Source organism: Mixophyes fleayi, chromosome 1 (genome assembly GCF_038048845.1).
Source record: "Mixophyes fleayi isolate aMixFle1 chromosome 1, aMixFle1.hap1, whole genome shotgun sequence".
NCBI classification, from domain to species: domain Eukaryota; kingdom Metazoa; phylum Chordata; class Amphibia; order Anura; family Limnodynastidae; genus Mixophyes; species Mixophyes fleayi.
In genome coordinates, this window is record NC_134402.1 from 320,550,275 (window position 1) to 320,570,302 (window position 20,028).

The 20,028-nt window shown below is 42.9% G+C and overlaps 1 protein-coding gene across 4 annotated transcripts in view; it reads right to left on the bottom strand.

Annotated features, from left to right (window-relative positions):
* Positions 1-20,028, bottom strand: part of NF2 (NF2, moesin-ezrin-radixin like (MERLIN) tumor suppressor) — a 62,021-nt gene that overhangs the window by 12,253 nt on the left and 29,740 nt on the right. For 3 of the 4 annotated variants that reach the window (XM_075213370.1, XM_075213379.1, XM_075213388.1), the window contains exons 13-15: positions 11,276-11,381; positions 8,997-9,130; positions 1,541-1,688 (exon numbers count right to left, since the gene is read on the bottom strand). In XM_075213370.1, coding sequence (XP_075069471.1) covers positions 1,541-1,688; positions 8,997-9,130; positions 11,276-11,381 — 388 coding nt within the window. Of the gene's footprint in view, positions 1-1,540; positions 1,689-8,732; positions 8,762-8,996; positions 9,131-11,275; positions 11,382-20,028 lie in introns of those variants that run through there. The other variant, XM_075213396.1, reaches the window with a different exon arrangement.

A 20,028-nucleotide genomic window follows, 5' to 3' on the forward strand; every position in this document is an offset into this window, starting at 1 on the left:
CTCTGATTAGGGAGATCTGCAGCAGCAGTGTATGCCTGTGTCACCACAAGATAATTTAGTATTACATGTGGCACAAGTAAAGTGTAGCACAGTCTTTCTAGCGGACTCTTAAGTCTTGGAAGTTTCTTTCTCAGACATAATGGTGACATTTAAAACACAGAGAAAGAACAGCCAACTTAGACCTTCACTTCCTTATATATGCAATAAATGTGTATAATAAAGGAGCTATACTGGCCCCTGCACCAATTGAGATGAATCCAACGCGAGGTGGTCTAGTTTGATCCTGGCCAGGTAGGCTAGGATTCCGGTCGGACCTCCTGTTGATGTAGGCTGGCCAGAACTTTGACCCTGGGAGCCTGTTTGAGTCATCCACTGCATTAATTTGGATGACATCTTATACTAAAAATTAATTGGACTGTTTGTTTTTCCGTCCTGTTATGCATTCGGACAACCCTGCACAGATTGGGATGAAACCAACGCGATTGGTTCAGTTGTATGCTGGCCAGGTTTTAGGGGGGCTAGGGTCCTAGTTGGACCTCCCGTTTGTGTACGCTGGGCAGAACTTTGACCCGGGGAGCCTGTCCTGGGCCCTCCAGTGGATATACGAATAGAAAGATAGATATATAGATATAAGCACACACAAAGAGAGATATACACACACAATACATAATACGATTAGGCTTGCATTCATGCTTCAGCACCATCCTTGTGACCACTCTCTGGTCTATCTACAGCCTCCTGGAGCAGCCATAGGGAGGGGGATTGGCTGTTAAATGACATGGTGCAAGAGAAGCAGACAGGCTACACACCCCTGAGTCACTGGGCACCACAATGCATCTGTACTCTCCGTCGGAAATCTGTTTGCGCAGTCCCTCTTGTGGCCGAGCTCTTCTCTTGACACGAGATTTAATCATTGGTACAGGGATGTAAGCAAGCCATACGGGCATCCTACACTAGCATAGGAAGAACCATACCTCAATCCACTGACTTATGTCCTCCCAGATGGAGAAAGAGCACAGGAGAAATGGCTGTCTGACTACTTGGTGTCAGGGAAGCCTGCAGGCTACTCTCACCAGTACAGAGACCCTGAGTGAAGGAAGCCCACAGACTACTCACTCTTTGGGAAGGCGTCATAGCCCTAAAGAAAAATACCCTACTCTCAAAAGACACTTTACTAAAAGTGAATATTGCTTTCATGGGAGGGGCATAGTAGGGGAAGGGCTGTCCTTCAGTTTAAGATTTAAAGTGCCATTGCTCCAATTCTACCTGCTATGCCCCATTGTTGCAGTGTCCCCCAATGGTAGGAAAGAGAACTTTTCATTCAAAAACGTTACATATTGGCTACTTATTCAATGTTACAGACATGCATTTGTATTTCTGAATATATCTGCACCTGCCCACAGGCTCAACCCTCCTTGCCATAGCCAGGCCAGAGACTACCACTAAATTGGTGCACCCTAGAAAACCCCCCAGCTGCCCACGATCACACCCCACAAGCTCAATGTCTATTTAATGCATTCTGGTCCACTTTCGATCTCACCTTTTTGATTGTATTTTGCTTGCTGCCAGCATTTTCGTGCATTATGTCCATTGCACTCTCACGTTCCTTTAACTTGAGGGATTCGATTTCTGTTTTGAGCTCATTCAGCTGTTCTTGCAGGTGGCGGCTCTTTTCCATGTACTCTACCCTGAGAGAACAGAACAGGTACACGTGCGTGAAAGCCTTACATAAAAATAAAGAAACACCACAAAACACATGGATGTCACCAGAATCATTTAATGATGTACATTTACCACTGGGAAGACTTTAACATCAGCCTATGCCATCTTTACCTAAATTATGCTCAGATTTCATTCTGAATAGAGGCATAGGTTATTCCAGTGATTCTGGACCAGAATATACTTTCCAGTTCATATTTCACTTTGAAATATAATATAAATTGCAAGACAATTCAAATACTATCAAATCTGGATGTTCGAGCTAAAATAAAGCAATAAATGTTTTCAATGCACTGACTAAAATATATACCATTATTGGGGTATAAGAACTCATCTTATAGGGTGTAGCTCAATGCATGTGCATAATACAGGTGACACCAGTATACTTGGGCTTATTATGAGAAGACAATGATGATTACAAGAGGTTAGACATCTTATGTCTCAGGTGTACATGCATTATGAAAATTCCCGTCATGGGAACGGGATTGGTGGAAGGTATGGTATAGGTACAGATAAGTTCTGTAATTTCAAACATGATCCAACTGTCCCGATTTAGCCGGGACAGTCCCAATTCTGGGGGATAACCATTGTCCCGACTAATAGCAAGTATGTGCCACTCACAAGAACAGAAAGCGGGTGCCACTGGTGCATGATCAGGGGCAAATGCAGAATTTTTAAAGGGAGGTTAACTTGTACTAATGGGGTGGCCTAGTGTTCCAGAGACACTAGGCACACCTCAGAGGGTGTGGCCATGCCCTTATGACACCATTACACCCCTTCTCGATTCCAACAGTTGTAATGTTGAGAGGTATGCCTACAATAACCAATAACTTTGATATTCAAGTGTATGAAGCATATTGACATAACTACCTAATTATAAGACTGCCTAAGAAATGGTTTATTGGGATCAACAAATAAATTTAGCAATTAAGCTAACTTTCCTAGTTAACTGGGACAGACTGACAAAATAGGGTGATAAAGCAAGAGGCCTTTGAAGCATTCTGTCATATGTTTCTGTAACTTCTAATTGAATGTACAGGTGCACTTCTTCTACCCCTGGAGCAGATCATACAGAGAGCCACAATAAATCAGAGGGTAAATATAATTAATATATGCAAAGGAGATGATAAGTAGATTTTTACTCACCGTAAAATTGATTTCTCCGACTCCATTGGGGGATACTGCGAGACATTGGGGTATAGTAGTGAGTCTAGGAGTTTAGGGACTTCTCAATTTGTTTGATCTTCACACTACTCCCCTACTATGCCCCTCCTCTCCTGTAGATACCTCAGTTTTGACTAACCAAGCATATGAGGAAAGGGTGAGACCCATAGGGCCAAAAATATAACTATTAAATGCCATACAACAGAACTATTTACAGAGCAAGGGAGGGTGCGCTGTGCCCCATAATGGAGTCAGAGAAATCGATTTTACGGTGAGTAAAAATCTACTTTTCTCTTTCCTACTATTGGGGGACACTGCGAGACATTGGGGATATACCAAAGATTCCTCTAAGGGGGAGATTGTTCTGGAACGGCTGCGCATAATATCCTGCAGCCAAAGCTTGCATCGGCCGATGTGAAGCCCTGTAATCTATAAAAACTTGCAAAGGTGTGAACGGACGACTATGTCGCTGCTTTGCACAACTGCTCCACCGACGCACCGCAACGCATTGCCCAAGAAGCGCCGACAGCCCTGGTAGAATGAGCTTTTAAATTCACCGGGACAGGTTGCGAGGCCCGTACATAAGCCCACCGAATGGTGGAAGTAATCCAGCGGGCAAGCGACTGTTTGGAAGCTGGCCAACCCCGCTTATGTGCCTCATGAAGAATAAAAAGATCCCTAGTTTTGTCGGATAGAGGACGTGCGATGAACATAACATTGCAGGGCACGGACCACATTCAGCAAATGTAAAAAGTCATTTGGAGAAGACTGGGGAGGACAAAAAACAGGTACCACAATATACGGATTTAAGTGGAAACTGGATACTACCTTTGGAACGAAAGAAGGCTTGTTATGAAGTACCGCTCTGTCTTCATGGAAGATCAGGAGTGGAGGATCACAGTAGAGCGCTCCCAATTCCGAAACCCTATGGGCTGTAGCGATAGCTAACAGGAATAACGTTTTCCAAGTAAGATGTCGTAAATCCACAGAATCCAAAAGGTTCAAAAGGAGGCCAGGTAAGTGCACTGAGCACCAAATTGAGGTTCCACAGGATGACCGAAGGGAGGCTGCACATGGAGAACCCCCTAAAGGAACGCCTGAACGTCCCTACATGCCGCTAGTTTTCGCTGAAAATAAATGGAGAGTGCAGAAACCTGGACCTTAAGGGACCCTAGATGTAGTCCCTTATGTAGGCCGGCCTGCAAGAAGGTTAACAGTCGAGGGAGGCTAAACCTAGATGTGTGGAATTTGTTGGACTCACACAAACTAATGTATACCTTCCAAACTCTATGATATATGGCTGAGGAAGATGTTTTTCTCGACTTGATGAGTGTTCCAATAACCTCCCGCAAGAAACTTCTTGCCTTAAGAATTAGGGTCTCAAGAGCCATGCCGTCAAAGCCAGACTATCTAAAGAATGGCAAAGAAGCGGTCCTTGAACTAGCAGATCTGGGCGCATTGGTAGATGGAAGGGGGGTGCTACTGCCAGCCCCAGAATGTCCGAAAACTGTGCCCTGCGAGGACAATGGGGGGCTACCAGGATTGCGGGAACCCGCTCTCTTTTTAGCTTTTTTAGCACCCACGCTAGCATGGGAATTGGAGGGAATACTAGCTGGAAGCGCAATGGAACGGTCATGGCATCTGTGAATCTCGCCTGAGGGTCTTGAGCCTTCGAGCAGTATAGAACCATTGTTGTTTAGCCTGGACACCATGAGGTCGATCTCTGGTGTGTCCCAGCGTTCCACTAGGAGAGCAAAGACCTGCCTGTTTAGAAACCTTTCGTCTGGGTGAAATGTCTCTCTGCTGAGGAAGTCGGCTTCCCAATTTTCTACTCCTGGAATGTAAATGGCCGATATCTTGGGGACATGATGTTCCGCCCATAAAATGTTTCGTTCTCCCTCTCGCATGGCTGCTACGCTGAGATTTGCGCCCTGTTGATTTATGTAAGCCACAGCTGTGGCATTGTCTGATTGAATCTGTAGAGGCTTTCCTGATAGAAAACTCTGAGCCCGCATCAACGTCCTGTACACAGCTCTGAGTTCCAGGATGTTGATAGGGAGTGTGGATCTTGCAGGGACCAGAGACCCTGTAATCACAGAGGCCTGTTACCCCGCCCCAACCAGACAGACTTGCGTCTGTTGTGACAAAGGTCCATGACCAGCCTCAAAGAGAATGTCCTTTTTCCAGATTCTGTCTGGATACCCACCACGCCAGGGAAAGACGTGTGGGTCTGGACAGGCGGGTGATCAGTCTCTCTAAAACAGCCTGGGAACCTGACCACTTTTGAAGAATCTCTTTCTGAAGCGGTCGTGAATAAAATTGCGTGAACGGCACTGCTTCGTACACTGAAACCATCGTTCCCAGGAGGCTTATGCAACCGAGGAGAAAAAAACTTTCTTCCTTGCTAGGAGGGATCTGGTCATGTTGCGAAGTGAGAGGACCTTGTCCTCCGGTAGATATACTCTCTGGGAGAGTGTGTTGAATATGAGACCTAAGAACCGCATCTGTTGCGCTGGAATGAGAGAGGACTTGGCTACATTCAGAACCCAGCCGTGTGCTTTCAGAAACTGAATAGTGATCTATATGTTATGAGCGATGCAGACAGAGCTTTCAGAAGGAGGTCTTCTAGATAAGGAATTATCGCGACTCTTCTCTTCTCTGACGTAGAAGGCCCGCCATTATCGCCATGACCTTGGGTGAACACTCAGGGCCTCGGCTAGACCGAAAGGTAGGGCCCTGAATTGAAAATGGGAGCTGCCCACCGCAAAGCAGAGAAGACACTGGTGTCCCCTCCATATCGGAACATGCAGGTAGGCATCCCTGATGTCTTTGGAAACTAGGAATTCTCCCTGTTCCATTCCGGCTATAACAGATCGAAGTGAATCCATTCGAAATTTCTGAAGCTTTACTTGTTTGTTTAGAGATTGTAGGTTTAAAATGGGACGGAAAAGTGCCATCAGGTTTTGGCACGAGAAAGAAGTTGGAGTAAAACCCCTGACCTCTTTCCCGTTCGGGAACCTGGATGATCATCTTGGCTGCCAGCAGCTTCTGGATGGATTCCTGAAGTGCACTGCGCCTGAGGGGACAAAGGGGAAGGGCCGTGGTGAACAACCTGTGTATAGAAAATTGGACAAGGTCTACGACATAGCCCTGGACACAATTCCTCATATCCAAACATCCATGGTGGATGCCCAAAACTGTTTTTTGAAGCAAAGACGACGTGCCTGCACCACAGCTTCCCCTGGAGGGAATCTGATGGTTCCTCCCCTAGCAGCACTCCTACCTCTGCTAAACGTTCCCTGGGGGCAGAGGACTGGCCTCTTGACGAGGCACCCCGGCCTCGGGCAAAGGACTGAAAACGTCCCTGTTATGGTTTATTGGGTCCACTGGGAAGGGAGGTGCTTTTACCGCCGGAGGCCACCTGGATAACCTTCTCTAACTCTGAGTCAAACAGAGTAACCCCATCAAAGGCCAAGCTCTCTAACGCTCTCTTTGAATTAGCGTCCGCTGTCCAAGAGCGAAACCATAGAATACGACAGACTGCAATAATGAGGGCCGAGAATTTGGCATTAACGGACACAGCGTCCATCTCCGCGTGACCTACATAAGCTGAAGTCTCCTGGATATGCTCCACTAAAGTGAGAAGTTCTGTACGAGGAATGTTATTCTGTATTCCCCTCACTAATTTTTCAGACCATAGCGGAATAGCCTTGTTAGCCCAAGCAACGGCCATGGGTCTAAATAAACTGCCTGCCGCAGTATAAGCCGAGCAGATGGCTATATCACTTTTCTTATCAGTGAGGTCCCTGAGAGATACCCACTCCTATGTGGGAATAACTGAAGATGAAGGCAAGCAACTACTGGAGTGCCTACCCTAGGTAAAGCTTCCCACTTAACAGAGCCGGGAGAAGGCGAAGAGACAAACCTGCTTGGCATCATAAATTGTTCATTTGTCCTCTGCTAAGCCTCAGATACCATTTACATAATTTCTGGCGAGTGTGGAAAGGAAGCCAATTGAGCCTTAGGGCTAGATTTACTAAGCGGCGGGTTTGAAAAAGTGGGGATGTTGCCTATAGCAACCAATCAGATTCTAGCTTTCATTTATTTAGTGCTTTCTACAAAATGACAGCTAGAATCTGATTGGTTGCTATAGGCAACATCTCCACTTTTTCAAACCTGCCGCTTAGTAAATCTAGCCCTTAGTCTTTTTAAACAAAGAGTATCCTCCTCTAGATCAAAATCCAATTCCCCTTCCTTTGGTGAGGAATGGTCTGAATCCTGATCTCGGTCTTGTACCACATCGGATATAATCCTCTTGCCCCTGTAAGATATAGTAAGTAAGTGTTCTGCTTCCTGAGCAGATTCCACCTTTGAGTATGTGCCTGCGACAGCCTGACCGTGTATAGAAGTGTGAAAAACAGGATGTTCACGTTCCTTTGTAAACCGTAACATCACCTTAGTAAGCTCAGCCATTGTTGTTGTCAGGGATCTTACCCAGAGTGGTTCTTCCATAGCTGTAGATGCCTGACCTGGGTTGTGTCGCTCCTGGATATCAGTGTCACAAACTGCACAAAGAGCTTCTTGGGTCGGCTGTCCAACAGATAATTTACAATTATATTTGGCACAGGTATAATACAGCACAGCTGAACCAGAGGGTCCTTTGTTCTTTGCTGGCCCCTTTTCAGGCAGACATACTTTAAAATTGTAGATAGGAAGTACCTCCTTCAACTCCTCCCATAATATGGCTGCTTTTGCCGATCAGCGCCTGTAATAATATGGCTGTCGGCTTTATTTCCAACACGCTGTTTTAAGGTTGCCCAGGACATGTGTGCTTTATGTCAGCCGCTTCGCCTCCTGAGGAGCGCAAACGCTGCTCCGTCCCACTGCTGATCGTTGTCTAGGGAGACAAGAGGGAGGACCTGCCGGCATTTATAACGGGCAAGGAGGAGAGGCTGCCCGGCAAAAAAACAGCTGCCATTGGCAGACTTACAAACAAAAGTGGCCCCTTTTTGCTCGTTTCTAGGGAGATTGCCAGCAGAGGTGCTAGGAAAGCGAGCTCAGGCTGCTTCTTACCTGCGCTGGGACCCAGAGTGAACAGAGCTGGCATCTTATTCACTCCTCTGGGTCGTTAGATTGAGTCACGCGCTGCACCTGAAAAAGGGATTAAAATAAAAACATGAAAATTCTTAAACTTATATAAGTATAGACAGGAGCCTATACCGAAGTGATCCATCTCCTAGGCACTTAGAAAAAACTGAGGTATCTACAGGAGAGGAGGGGCATAGTAGGGGAGGAGTCTGAAGATCAAACAAGTTGGTAAGTGCCTAAACTTCTAGACTCACTACTGTACCCCAATGTCTTGCAGTGTACCCCAATGGTAGGAAAGAGAAACATGAATTATATTTTAGTTATACAAGACAATAGCCTGCAATTCATTATGATTTTCAAGGGTACCAACGTTTATCAGAAGATTGTGATTTTATTACAATATCCAGGGCAGACCTGCATATGAGGCAGCTCAGCAGATGTCACAGAATAGAAAGAGCCCCATGGGTTTTAAATTGTTTGGGTAAGAGACACAGAGTATGTTTGTGTGATTGCACTCACTTCTACTACCTGGGTATAAATCGAGTGTCGGGTTGAGTGGCGAGTGCCAGACTGATACCACAAGTCTTATTTTTGTTTAGAGGTATGTGACATACTTAAAAAAGTATTATAAAATAAATGACTTCTGTCAATGTCACACATAAAGGATAAATCTACCTTACTGAAATGCCATTAATAAGCATAATCACCTGCCAGGCATGATATTTGCATATTTTTCTTTGCTATGCTAATTATAACCTCACCTCCATCTACATAGGCTTCTGTTCAGGTCCTGGAAAAAAAATGGAAGTATGGGCAGTCATGCAACAATGCCTATGGGCGCAGGACAATTTCTAAAAGACTACTCTGCTAATCCACATGCACTACCGAATCACCACTTGACAGACATCACATGGAAACAAAGAGAGACTGAAACCATAATTAAAAAGATTTGGCAAACTATTGTTCATTTGCCACACACACACACACACACACACACACACACACACAACAGCACAGTCTCTTACTTTTCCTTCTCAATTTCCATTGACAGGCGTTTCATATCAGTGTCCTTGAAATCATAGGGCAGGCTGTCACTGAACATGCTGAAGCTTGGCACATCTACAGGGGGCACAGAGCTGCTGCTGGTTCCTGCCGCTTGCTGGAAAGGTAATAACTTTCTTTTAGAAAAAAAATCAATTTTAGAAAAGGAACAAACAATAAAAAAGTAATATAAAGATGTTCTCAACAAAACAATGCTATTCTCTCAGTTGTTGAGCTAGTATTAACAGGGTAGATTTAATTTTGAGTTCTTCAATGGTGAATAATACATGAAGGAGAAAGCTTATATCCCTTCAACCCCACTAGTAGACATGAAACAGCAAACTTTAAATTACCTGGACCTTTCCTTCTCTTCAGTGTCCCCCTCTATGCACCCTCACAGTTTAAATTTTCCTTACACATTGAATACTGTTCAACAAATTTTATATTATTGGTGGGAAAATCTCAAAACAGTGAATGATTATTAATTTTTGGGGTAAAGAATAAAATTATTTCACTCATTTCTCTCTAGCATTGCACCTTGAAATTCACCATGCATATTGGAGTGGCATACTAAAAGACTAAATACTAAACCTTCTGTCAAACAGAATTTCTTCAAAAAGGCATTGGACATTCGTCTACAGCAACAATAAGCAACAGACGACCCTAGGGCCGCATACGGCTCTCCGAACCTTTTCTGCAACCCTCAGCTCCATCCTACTTTATTGTTAGCTTTGTTTAATATAGCTTGCAACACTTCTTTTTGTTAATTAAATGTATTGTTTTACCTTATTACTGAGATTAATGGCAGTGCGCAGCCCCCTTTGAAGGTTAGAGGGCCGCAATCATGTCAGGTTGCCTACCACTGGTCTATATTGAGTTATATACGGTGAACCCTAGTTAGCTGCATTACAGATCTACTACTAATATTACAATTACTACTACTTCTACTGGAGGCAAATAAAGCCAGGTGTGCAAAGATCCCTAAGTGGAGGGAATGGAATTGAGCTCAAAATCCAAGGCAGCCTATTCCTAAGCTCTAGTATAGAATATGTTCTCTTCTGCACGGCCATCAAAATGTATTACACCAGGCTTGTATGACCCTCCAGAAACGTGCTACTTATGTATTGTGACAAAGTCACTGGTTTAGAACATGATGGTAGATACATTTCACCCAGGTTCCTAACCTATTGCTTTTAAAACCCAAGGTAAATGTCTGTTGTGTAAGCTGCTTGCTGAAGGACTGTAGGCTTGATTGAAAAGCCGGAAAAGGGTCCTGAGGTTTATGGATGGAGAGAGAGGGTGTGCTCCATCCATTAGACCGGTAACTTCTAGGTTACCTGTGAGCCTGCTGGTAATCACAAGTTGCACCTGAGTGGTGCTGGCTGCAAGACAGCTCAGTCAGTCTGTCACTGCCTGGGGACTGAGGATGCAGAGTCTCTGTGAGAGAAAGCCTGATATCTCCCTGTAAGTGAACTGTGCTGAAACTGCCTATGTTTTATTTGCGTTTGTTAGTCAGGAATGACCAACGTTTAGTTAGAGTCGGACAGGAAGGTGTCAATTTTGGAATTTTCGTTTCAATTTCTTACTGAATAAAATTGGCTGAGGCCAGTTGCACGAAACCTGTGGACTTGCCTGAATTTTTTTGGCCGCTATAAACACCAATCTGCCCCAGGAGATGGTACCGAGCTCCCCTACTCGATCACAGTATGTATATAATGCCCCCCCCCCCAGGCCACATGAACTTGTCAGATTACTAAAATTATGTATCAAGTCTTGTGTTGGGCTGGTTTCAAGTTTTTGTGAGTAAACTCACACCAGAATATTTGAGATGATCTCTAGGTTTCCATTTTCCATCCCTTCATAGTATAATCCAGTGCTAAGTTCTAAGGGCATTAGCTTCAGTATCTCAATAGTCAATCAACTCTCTAAAATTATACAGAAGTAAAACAGTGAAAAATAAATTTATTAAGAATTATGTCCCCATACTACCAAAAAAACCTGTTTTTGGGGTGCAGACCTTTTTAAGCTTAATAAAATTATAAATTATTTTTTTTTTCCTTTATTGCAAGTATTCTGCCGTTTCTGTTATTTCAAGATTCATGGGTTGGCTGGGACCTTGTGGATAAAGAAAGTATTAATCCAGGTTTTGATTATGGTTAACGTCGGAGAAAGACTGGATTCAGCACATCTCTAGCTAATTATGGACTGAGCTTAAACATTAAGGTTTTCTATGTAGTGGTCAAGCAAGGATTGGCAAAAGTACCGTAAAGGCCGTTTTGCTGGTTATTTCCATAAGCTTTTGTTTGGCTCTGCGTTCAGACTCCCGGGCTTCTTGCAAATCTTGTTTCAATTGTTCTGCTTCCTTCGATCTTAGACAGGAAAAGAATAGAGAGAGAGAGTCAGCCGAATTACTAAATGCTAAATGATAACCATTAAAACTAAGATCAATACCAACACAGCAACTCTCACATTTTGTACCAAAACGGACCCTTCATGTTCCGAATATATTTTCCAAATGAATTTTTCTTAAGAGTCCTTATTGCCAATGTAAACTAGAACGCTAAAGATTAAGAACAGCATTTGCCTACTCTAAATAATTATTAGAAAGTTTTAACAAACCTTTTTGTGGAAAGCCGTTTGCAGTTCATGTGTGTGGAGGTGAATTTGGTAATTATACAACTACAGCTCTTGATGACCAAATATGGTATATTGTGACTCCATCCCATAGACTTCTTTATATTACTTTATTTAAAAAAAAATACAGATATGGGAATAAAAGTTGGCATAATAATATTCATTAATATGAAGTGAAAAAAATGAAAGTGAAGTAAAATAACTGGGTTTTAAAACATTTTTCTCTTAATCCATTGTTGGTACTGGTACCATAAAGTATAGAGGTCTTTGCTTCTCTACATCCTAGCCTTGCAGGGAACTCAGAAATATCATGGAGTCGCACTTTACGACCATAACTGGCGTACTTGGACACAAAAGAAATGAACCTGTAAAAGCATTGTGTGGCTGCCAGACACAGCTGCTCAGCTGAAGCTCTGTGCAGTGCCGCCCACGAAGCTCTCACTGATCAGAAAGACTTCATAAGGAACAGGTTATCCAACTCCAGTATAAATGTGGGGAATCACAGAAGGGACCTATCTAGCTATAGTCCGTTTAGATGCTAGCCAACCTCTTTTTGAGGCATCGTAGAGTGCCAGAAGATCATTAGTCATCTAACAATCTAGGGCCTGATTCATTAAGGTACTTAAATTAAGAAGTTTCTTATTTCAGTCTCTGGACAACCATGTTACAATGCAAGGGGTGTAAATTAGTTTGCACATAAGTTTGCACATAGTTGCACATTAGTTAAATACTGACTTTTTTCATGTAGCACACAAATATCAAACTTTAAATTTCAGTGTACAAATAAGCTATCAAATATTTGTGTGCTACATGAAAAAAAAAACAGCCAGTATTTAACTTATGTGCAAAACAGAAAACTAATTTTCACCCCTTGCATTGTAACATGGTTTTGTCCAGGAGACTGAAATAAGAAACTTCTTAATTTAAGTACCTTAATGAAGCAGGGCCCCTAATGTCTTCAGACTTAAATCTTTAATGAACTGATAACATTCAGAAAGTGCAGACATCTCTCTATTCCTCCGAGTGCAGATTCTGATGTCCTGATTTAAGTGGAATTTATAAGCCACCGTTGATAGTATGGTTCTGTCTCCAGTTCAGACACCCTCCAGGCTGTGGAAATGGCAAAAAAGGAACACCATATTCTATGTGAGAAATTTGAGATCCGCTGATTCACGTGGTTCAAAATGAACTTGGTGCAATGCTTCAACACTAAATTCAGAACTGCATGGTGGTCGCAAATGTGTACCACCCTGTAAAGAAAAAAATCTGTACCTTTGGTAAGAGTACAAGTCTCTTCTGAAAGAAAACAAAAGATTACCCAATATCCAAGCCATCCTATAGGAACATAAGGAGATAGTTTCCAACAACTTTCTTTCCAGTTGGCCTTTCTATTCTCACACCAAGAAACATGGGTCTTCCAGGCTCTATGATAATTTTTTGCCAAAATAGGTTTCCTGGCCCTGAGCATGGTTTCAATCACCCGGTCAGAAAAACTATTAGCCAGTCCAATGCCTTTGAAGACCTTCAAAAGAACAGGACAGATTTCAATCTGCAAGTCAATAGACCCCTGACCAGTCTGTGTAACAAGTCTATCTGGTTTCCTAGAAGAAGCTCTCTGCTGTTAGGTGTCCTACAAGAAACCCAAAAAGACAAGCCCCTGGGTAAGAAACAGGGTGGATTTCTGAAAATTTGATAATCCAAACATGGAACTCCAATACCTGTGTAATTTCTCGGCAATATGTCTGAAGCAAAGTTGAAGACTTTGCCTTGACCAAAAGATCATTCAACTCAGGATGCCCCTGATGTCAGGAGTGCAGTCATAACCCCCATAAATCTTTGTGAGTACCCGGGGGTTACCACCAGATGAAAAGGAAGAGCCTGAACTGTAAATGGGGGGACCATACCGCAACTCTGAGAAGATATTGGTGGCCCAGAGCGGACATGCACATAGGCATTCATGGATATGAAGAACTCTTCCTGCTTCATGCTGTTGAGGACAGTTCTTACCAACTCCATTTTTAACTTGTCCACTGAGGAGATTGAGGATATCCCTGATCAATAATGCTCCTAGATTTAGGAATCTGAATTGGAACTGAACCACAGATCCCAGCAGCCATGCACGTCTAACAGCAACTGCTGGGTGGGCTGAATGCCCTTCAAGAGGACAAACTGTCTAAAATATTGGTCGTCTGCTCTTTGCAGTATCAGGCCTGTTTTCACCTATGCAGACCTCCACTAAGGGCAGAGCACTGTTTACTTGGCACTGGAGACTTTCCTCTACCAGCAAATCGAGAGCCTCATGCCTGAGACTTAAGCATGGTCTTAAGCTTTTAATTTGTGAGCAGAGATTTATAGGAGTTGACAATCTGCAGGTAACCGAAATTTCCATTCAGGTTTAGCCCATACTTCACAGAATACATTATCCAACTGTAGAGAGGAAGGAAATAAAAGAAAATGAGATTTCTTCTTTTTAACCTGGCTCAGCCGACTCCTCACTGTCCTGGATGTGTAATGTCTGCTGCACCCTATGCACTAAATCATCCACACCATAAAGGTTTGTAGAACCCTCACTAAAGCAGGATGAGACCTCAATGCCACTGCTTGTTTAATTTAATCTGTATGGGATTTACCTATGGCAGAAGGTGACCCTGAAGTGTTTAACACCGTTCTTAATTCTAGAACACTTATCGAAAGCTTTGCATCTCTGGGGACCACAAACCTTGAAACAGGCAGTGAAAGGAGACAGCCTCTCAGCACTAGGAGCAAACATCTGTTGTCCAAATTGTCCAATTTTATATGGCCAGGAGACAGCCTGTTAATGCAGCCCTCTCGACCTCAAGAGTAGCAGAGTCCATCTGAGAGTCAATAGACACCCTATTAATTTGAGTATATCCACCTGAATATGAGTGCTCAGAGGATCACCTTGCCGACTGAAATCAGATTGATACCTGAACAAAAAACAGTTTTGGGAAGATAAGCCCTTCTGCTGTGTTCTACTAGCACAGGGGGGTGGGGGGAAGGTACAGAGTACGCATCTCTGGAAAAGTGAGCCAGGTATTGACAGAAATAAACTCATCAGAAATCGTGCATAATATAATAATCCCCACTGCAATCCCACCCCATCTAGAAATAATTATCGGCAGCTGGGGAAACGGTGAACAGGGCTGCTGGAAAAGTGCCTGGTTTAGGCTGATCTTCAGAAGAGATGAAATTAGTCAGGAAGGAAGTGAATTATGTGGTGCAGGGGTCTACACTTCCCCCAAGGGCCTAGCATATCACCAGCCACTGTCCTGCGACTGTACCTAGTGTGAGTCTGCCCCACCTGACTCTGCAGAGACCTTGCCTAGCAGGCTCCAAGCCCCACCAGGAGCTAACTGCATTCTTAACATTCCATTTACTGGTTTGGGGAAAGAGGACCTACCTTGCTGCTTTGCCGTTGTAGTCTGATGCTGATCTATCTAGGCTGGTGCTACTCTACCTAGGGGGTGGTCTGACCAAAAAAAAAAAAAAAAGGGCCTCCAGCTACAACTTGAGTCGGAAGCAAAGGGGGGCTCCCCAGGAGATATCCCACGTCAGGAGCGGGTTTGCATAATCTAGGTGACCGCATCCGCGGTATATCCAAATCCAAAATAAAAAACAGGCTGCAGAGGCAGCCCAGCGAACAACACCCTGTCCTGAGGCCAAAATCTAATTTTCCTGCAGAGTGGTTAGGTATAAGAGAAAGGAGCATTTAATTGCAAGAATTATTTAAAGTGCCCATGTCCTAAAGGAGGATCTATACCTCATGGTCCAGTGTCCCACAGTAGATGACAGAGAAAGTACATTTAGTACACATATCAAAATACGTAATATAGAATGTCAATGTAAAGTCAGCAGCAACAAAAGGAAAAGGACAATTTCAGAAGGTAAACTAGGATATACAAGTAATATATTAGTGACATGAAAAGGGAATTTATATTACCACTTTATATAGAAGATCTGAAATACAATATTATATGCAAGTCTGGAGGACATATTGCCAAAATACATTAATAGAAAACAAACAATTCACAGAAGGGCTACTAAAATATGCATCAATAAATACTTCATCATAACATGTACAATTGAGGAGTGAATGATTTACATTTAATATATTAAGTATTAATAACGTTCAAGGTAGGAGAGGTGAATACAAACATATCCCATTATGATGTATAAAAGATGTGTAAAATAACAAACAAACAGAATAAAACAAAAGGAAAAATCAAGTAAAAACTCAAAACAAGCAGTGGGAGAAGCAACATAATATGCAGAATAGAGGATGTTTCTAATACATTGCATTAAGGTGGAAGATTATTAAATCTAAAATTCATTTTGGGGTTTTTCAAATTAGATACAAAATAATCATAGGACTGTAACATTGAGCTCAACTTATTCCAAATATTGTTCACTGTTATTCAATTGAATGCAGTGTCCTTTATGTCATTATTCATTCAGAAGCACATCAATTTTGGATGCAACTGAACAGATTTCACACAAACTATTCTTGCTACCACATTTTTAATACAAAAGGTGCTCATAAATGGGCCAGAAAATTTTACCAGCCAGGTGGCATCAAGAGTTTGTAGCCCACACCTGCCAGCACTGGTCAGACTGGTGGTCAGTGAACTAACACACACTGCTGGCTGTAGTGCTGTCATAGTGCCTGTTCTACTAGGAGAAACAATGGTTTATTCTATTGTTAAAGGACTCTGCCGGGCTCCAAGAGCCGGGTGACAAATAAGAACAGCCCGGTGGAGCATCGGGGAAATAAGTTCTGGGGAGAACACTGGCCTGCTGAGTAGGTGAATCTATTTCAAATTTGATAACTAACCAGGAAGTTGTGGGAGTTCTGTGCTTTAGCCAAATGACAGAGTCCAATTTAGTGCAGTCAGATTATGACCTTTCACATGGTTATATCATAGCTATTGTCCAATTGTATTTTTCGGCCCAATCACCAGTTGACCCTCAGTGAGATGCTGACTGAGGGTCAACAGTTCGTTATGATATTCTTGGGTATCCAGTTGGTAGTTAACCAGATCTGTTCAGGATCTAATACTGGTTCCACACAGTACTGAGGAATAGGATTAATGTCCAATTTTACCACACCCAGATGGCCAAACCAGATGACCAGACAAAACATTACAGTGCAAGATCCGAGCAGCTGGATTACTTTAGGCTTTACTGGTACAGTTAGCAAATGACCACACGCCCATCATATTGTCACTGGCATATTATCATTGGCACCCATCACATATTAAATATCTGGGTATACTTATTTCTAAAGATCTGACGCAACTGTTCGACCTTAACTTTAGTCCTCTCATGGCTAAACTTCGTAAGGATCTGGGAGAGTGGCATAACAAGGCCTTTTCCTGGATAGGTCGTATCAATATTATTAAAATGAACATTCTCCCACGTATCCTTTACCTCCTCCAGACTCTTCCAATTCACATACCAAATAAATGTTTTAATGACCTACAGAAATTGCTGAGAGACTTTGTTTGGAGGGGAAAGAGGTCCCGTTTCAAACATGACATTTTATATCGACGTAAACACATAGGGGGACTCCAACTTCCACACTTCCCCTCATACCATAATGCGGTGATGCTGGGAAGGATCCTGGAGTGGTCAAATGCTAATAGTGAGAAGCAGTGGATCGTTATTGAAGGATCATACCTTCCTTCCTCACCTCTATTTACTCCATGGTTAAGCAAACTACCTATCATCAGACACCCCATAATTGGTCCTACCATTTTAGTATGGTCCAGACTTCGGATCCTTCCACACCTCTCCTCTATTATTTCACCACTGACCCCCTTATTTGATAATCCTCTTTTCCCCCCAGGCGTACAAACTGGCCCCTTTAAGACATGGGTGCGTGCTGGGATTACACATGTCGGCCAGCTGATAAATTCCACCGGTGTGTCCTCCTTTCTTGAGATCCAGTCCAAGTGGGAGCTTCCGGGATTGGAGATTTGGAGATAGCTCCAGATCAAGCACTTCCTGACCTCGGGATTACCTCGTAATGATATAACTAGAGCCCTCACAGCGTTTGAAACATGGTGTCTAGCAGATGGCTGTCTTACCCACCTGCTCTCCAAAATTTACAAACTACTTATAGAAAACCTTTTTAGCTCCTTACCCAAATTCACCACTGCTTGGCAGCAAGATCTGGGAGAGCAGGTCCGTGAAGCAGACTGGTTAGCCATTTTTGAGACCACACATGCTTGTTTTGCTAGTGTCTCTATAATAGAAACTAATTACAAGGTTCTAACAAGATGGTATAGGTGCCCAGCCCAACTAGCAAACTTTTGCCAGGGTGTTTCTGACTCCTGTTGGAGATGCCAGAATGCCCGGGGCACTATTATGCATATCTGGTGGGATTGTGAGATACTCAGACCTTTCTGGTCCAAGGTCATGGAGGTCTCTGCTGAAATATTAGGAGATGATGTTCCTGATAGTCCCGCCTTCTGGCTTCTCAACAAGATCGACGTTCCAATTTCCAGGTTTAAAAAAAACATTTTACGTCATCTGATTTCGGCTGCGAAAGCAGTGATTCCAACCCATTGGAGATCTCCTAACCCCCCAACCATCCGGGAGTGGTTCCAGAGATTAGAGTTTTATAGAGTTATGGATGAGCTTTTACTTTCATCTGCTGATATAGTTACTGAATATTACTCCATTTGGAGCCCATGGCTCGAATTCCAGGACTCCGATAAATTTAATCATTTAAACAAACCAGTTCTCTCACCTACTCTCCTTGCTAGGACTTGAATTGTTTATTTACATAATCTGTACTAGGAAACATTGCCACCCCCCCCCCCCTTACCTATCCCCGTCTCTGTCTTTTCCTTTTTCTCTCTTTCTTCTTCTTCTATTATAACATTTATTTGAATGTGTTATTATGACATTTTGTATTAATGAGGTGGTTTTGTTACCCACTTATCTGTTCTTGTGAATCTCTGTTGAAACTGCCTTAAAAACTTCAATAAAGATAAATATTATAAAAAAAATGACCACACACACACACACACACACACACACACACACACACACACACACACACACACACACACACACACACACACACACACACACACACACACACACACACACACACACACACACACACACACACACACACACCAAGATCAGTCAAATTCTGATGACTCCTATTGGCCAATTTCCCAATATCATAGCATGTATATTAAGCAGAAGGGAGAGACAGGGACGGGACTTGTCAAGATCAAAAGGAAGATGAATGGTAACGTTTTAACAGGACAATCATCAGAAGTATGCTGCAAAACAAGTGCTGGAGAAGTATAAGAGGGGGGGGTGATCTTAAGTGACCCAGTCAGATCTTAAATCCTCATTTTAATCCCATTGAAGATCTCAAACCCTCCGTCTATAACCACTCTTCAATCTGACACCACTTCAACAGTTTTCCAAAGAAATTGAAAATATTGCTTCAACTCAGTGTTCAAGTTGGCAGACTTATCCAAAAAGAATGTTTGCTGAAAAAGCAGCTAGAGATGGTTAAAACTAGATATTGACGAAGGGCAATGCATTCTTATCAAATTTAAAATTTTCATTAAATTGCTTATTTAAAATTCCACACTGAAATTCATAATTGTGGAGTACCTTTTCAACCAGACGTGTTTTCAGTACATCAACAGCTGTATTTGTACTGTACTACAAATATCAATCTAGATAGCTATATATCTAAAGATCAGCCACAACAATAAAACAACCTGCCTAATATTGTGTAGGTCCCCCTCATGCTGCCAAAACAGCTCTGACCCTTCGAGGGATGGACTCTACAAGACCTCTGGAAAGAGAGTCCTGTGGTATCTGGCACAAAGACGTAACAGATCCTTTAAATCCTGTAAATTGTGAGGTGGGGCCTCCATAGCTTGGGCTTGTTTTTTCAGTGTATCCTACAGATGCTCGATCGGATTGAGATCTGTGGAATTTGGAGGCCAAGTCAACATCTTGAACTCTTTGCCATATTCCTCAAACTATTTCTGAATACATTTTTGTATATCGTTGCCATGAAGGAGTGTACTTGATCTGCAACAATGTTTAGGTAGGTGGGACATGTCAAAGAAACATCCACATGAATGCCAGGACCCAAGTATTCCCAGTAGAACATTGCACAGAGCATCACACTGCCTCAGCCGACTTGCTTTCTTCCCATAGTGCATCCTGGTGCCATCTCTACCCCAGGTAAACAACACGCACCCACCTGGCCATCCTCATGATGTAAAAAAAAAAGTGATTCATGTGACTAGGTCACCTTCTTCCATTGCTCCATAATCCAGTTCTGGCACTCACGTGCCCATTATCGGCACTTTTGATGGT